This window comes from Sinocyclocheilus rhinocerous, unplaced genomic scaffold (assembly GCF_001515625.1).
Source record: "Sinocyclocheilus rhinocerous isolate Xijiao unplaced genomic scaffold, SAMN03320098_v1.1 scaffold836, whole genome shotgun sequence".
Classification (NCBI taxonomy): Eukaryota; Metazoa; Chordata; class Actinopteri; order Cypriniformes; family Cyprinidae; genus Sinocyclocheilus; species Sinocyclocheilus rhinocerous.
This window is the reverse complement of record NW_015648109.1, coordinates 266,866-268,734: the sequence shown is the minus strand read 5'-3', so window position 1 is coordinate 268,734 and position 1,869 is coordinate 266,866. Positions and strand designations below refer to the sequence as shown.

Sequence of the window (1,869 nt, the reverse complement as noted above, 5' to 3'; positions counted from 1 at the left end):
ACAGTAATATTGTGAAATATTATTACAATTTAAAAGAACGTATTTCTATGTGAATATATTGTAAAATATAATTTATTCCTGTGATGCGCAGCTGAATTTCCAGCATCATTACTCCAGTCTTCAGTGTCACATGATCTTCAGAAATCATTCTAATATGCTGATTTGCACATTAGAACCCTTTTCATGCTTAGATAATTTCCCCATTGATAAACCTCATGTTTGTCTTGAGGAATACCATGTTTCACTTTCAAATATGTCATATTGTTTCATTTTGGTTTTGCAGAACCAACCTTACTGAAGTCTCCTATGAGTGTGACGTCACTGACGGCGTCCTGAGTGACGCGTGTGGGCGGGGCTTTCCGCCGTGACGTCAGCTGTCCGAGCCTCACAGCCGCCTGCAGACGAGCAGAGAGTGAAAAACAAATAACACAAGCATCTTTCACCGCAGGTACTCTCTGTTCGTGCATGATCTCCTCACCGTTAGGTCGACCGCATCCGTCTCTGGTGGGTGACTGGCGTCCTCTTCTGGGTCACTGCGGTACTGTCTCCATGTTCGGCCCGCTGGTTCTGCCTCGTCTGCTGTGGAGAATCTACTGGAGAGACGCACGCGCAGTCGCTTCTGCGGGACAAATGTTGAGGCCTTCACTTTGAATGCAGGTGCAATGAAACACACCCTTTATGAGCTTGACCCAGTTTACAAAACAATACAGTGCAAAGTACCAACATCATGCCAAGACACACAGATCCACCTTATTATATAACACGGGAATTAAAGGCAGGGTATGTGATTTTTCAAAAACACTTTAGAAAACTGATTCGGGCCGAATCGCAAAACAAACTTGTAGCCAATCAGCAATAAGGGGCGTGTCTACTCGTGATGTGGAGGAGAGCGCGTTCAGTGCATGGGACGGACATTAGCCGAGCCGAGCGACAGAAAGATAGAGATGGCGGATAAAAAACAAAAGAGGAAAACGTCTGCGGAACGATAAGGCAAGAAGTAGGACCCGTGTAAATATCGGATCAGCTTTCCAGCGCTGGAGAGAACTCAAGGAGCGGAGGCCTGCGATCGGACGCCGAGGTTGCTTTGTTTCTTCTCAATAGGTGAGTAACACCGTGTCTACAACAGCTCTGCCTACACTGGACGCGATCAAACAACATTGTCAGCACGTCATAAATAGAACCCCGCAGCAGTTTTCTGTCGGGGATTTGCTGCGCCGCGCCGCTCACGTCCGTAGACACGGTGTAATATTGGTTTTGCTTTGTTTCACAGAACTAATCGTTGCCTGGGTTGCGTACGTATATGTGGGGCGGAGCTATCAAAATAGGGGCAAGACCCTTTTGGGGTAGGGGCGTGTTTGTTTTGGTGATTTCAAATATCAACATTGGCTACCAGAAATCACTTACTCTGCCTTTAAGCAATTTTCTGTGAATGTGCGAGACTTCCGATTCATTAGCTGCACTAGAACTAGAGGAATAACAAAGTGCAGTAAACGGTCAAACTATTTGCACTACAAACCAGTGTGCTTATAATTAGGATAATACATTAAAAACATGATAATAAATTCCAGTTTGCAGTATCAAGCAGCATAACGGAATGTTTTGTACAAATAAAATAACTGGAAGCCAGTGACACCGGAAGTTGCGCACATTTAAGTTAAAAATAAGGTGGATAATTAGGTGCATATTACATTTACATGTAGTTGAAAAATGATATTTTATTCATATGTTATGCCATGTCCTCTGTAGAAGACATTGGGACTTTAAAAAGTCCTGTTTTTAAGAAATAAAAAGACATGAATAGACATGAAAAGGCGAAAACAGTGGGATTTTTGTTTTAATCACAAATCAATTTTCATTTTTTATACCAAA

The 1,869-nt window shown here is 42.9% G+C and overlaps 1 protein-coding gene across 1 annotated transcript in view; it reads right to left on the bottom strand.

Moving 5' to 3' along the window:
* LOC107709627 (M-phase inducer phosphatase 1-like) overlaps positions 1 to 1,869 on the bottom strand; it is a 6,972-nt gene that overhangs the window by 2,625 nt on the left and 2,478 nt on the right. The window contains exons 6-7 of the mRNA XM_016514178.1: positions 479 to 619; positions 291 to 395 (exon numbers count right to left, since the gene is read on the bottom strand). Of these exons, the coding sequence (XP_016369664.1) occupies positions 291 to 395; positions 479 to 619 (246 nt within the window). The remainder of the gene's footprint in view (positions 1 to 290; positions 396 to 478; positions 620 to 1,869) is intronic.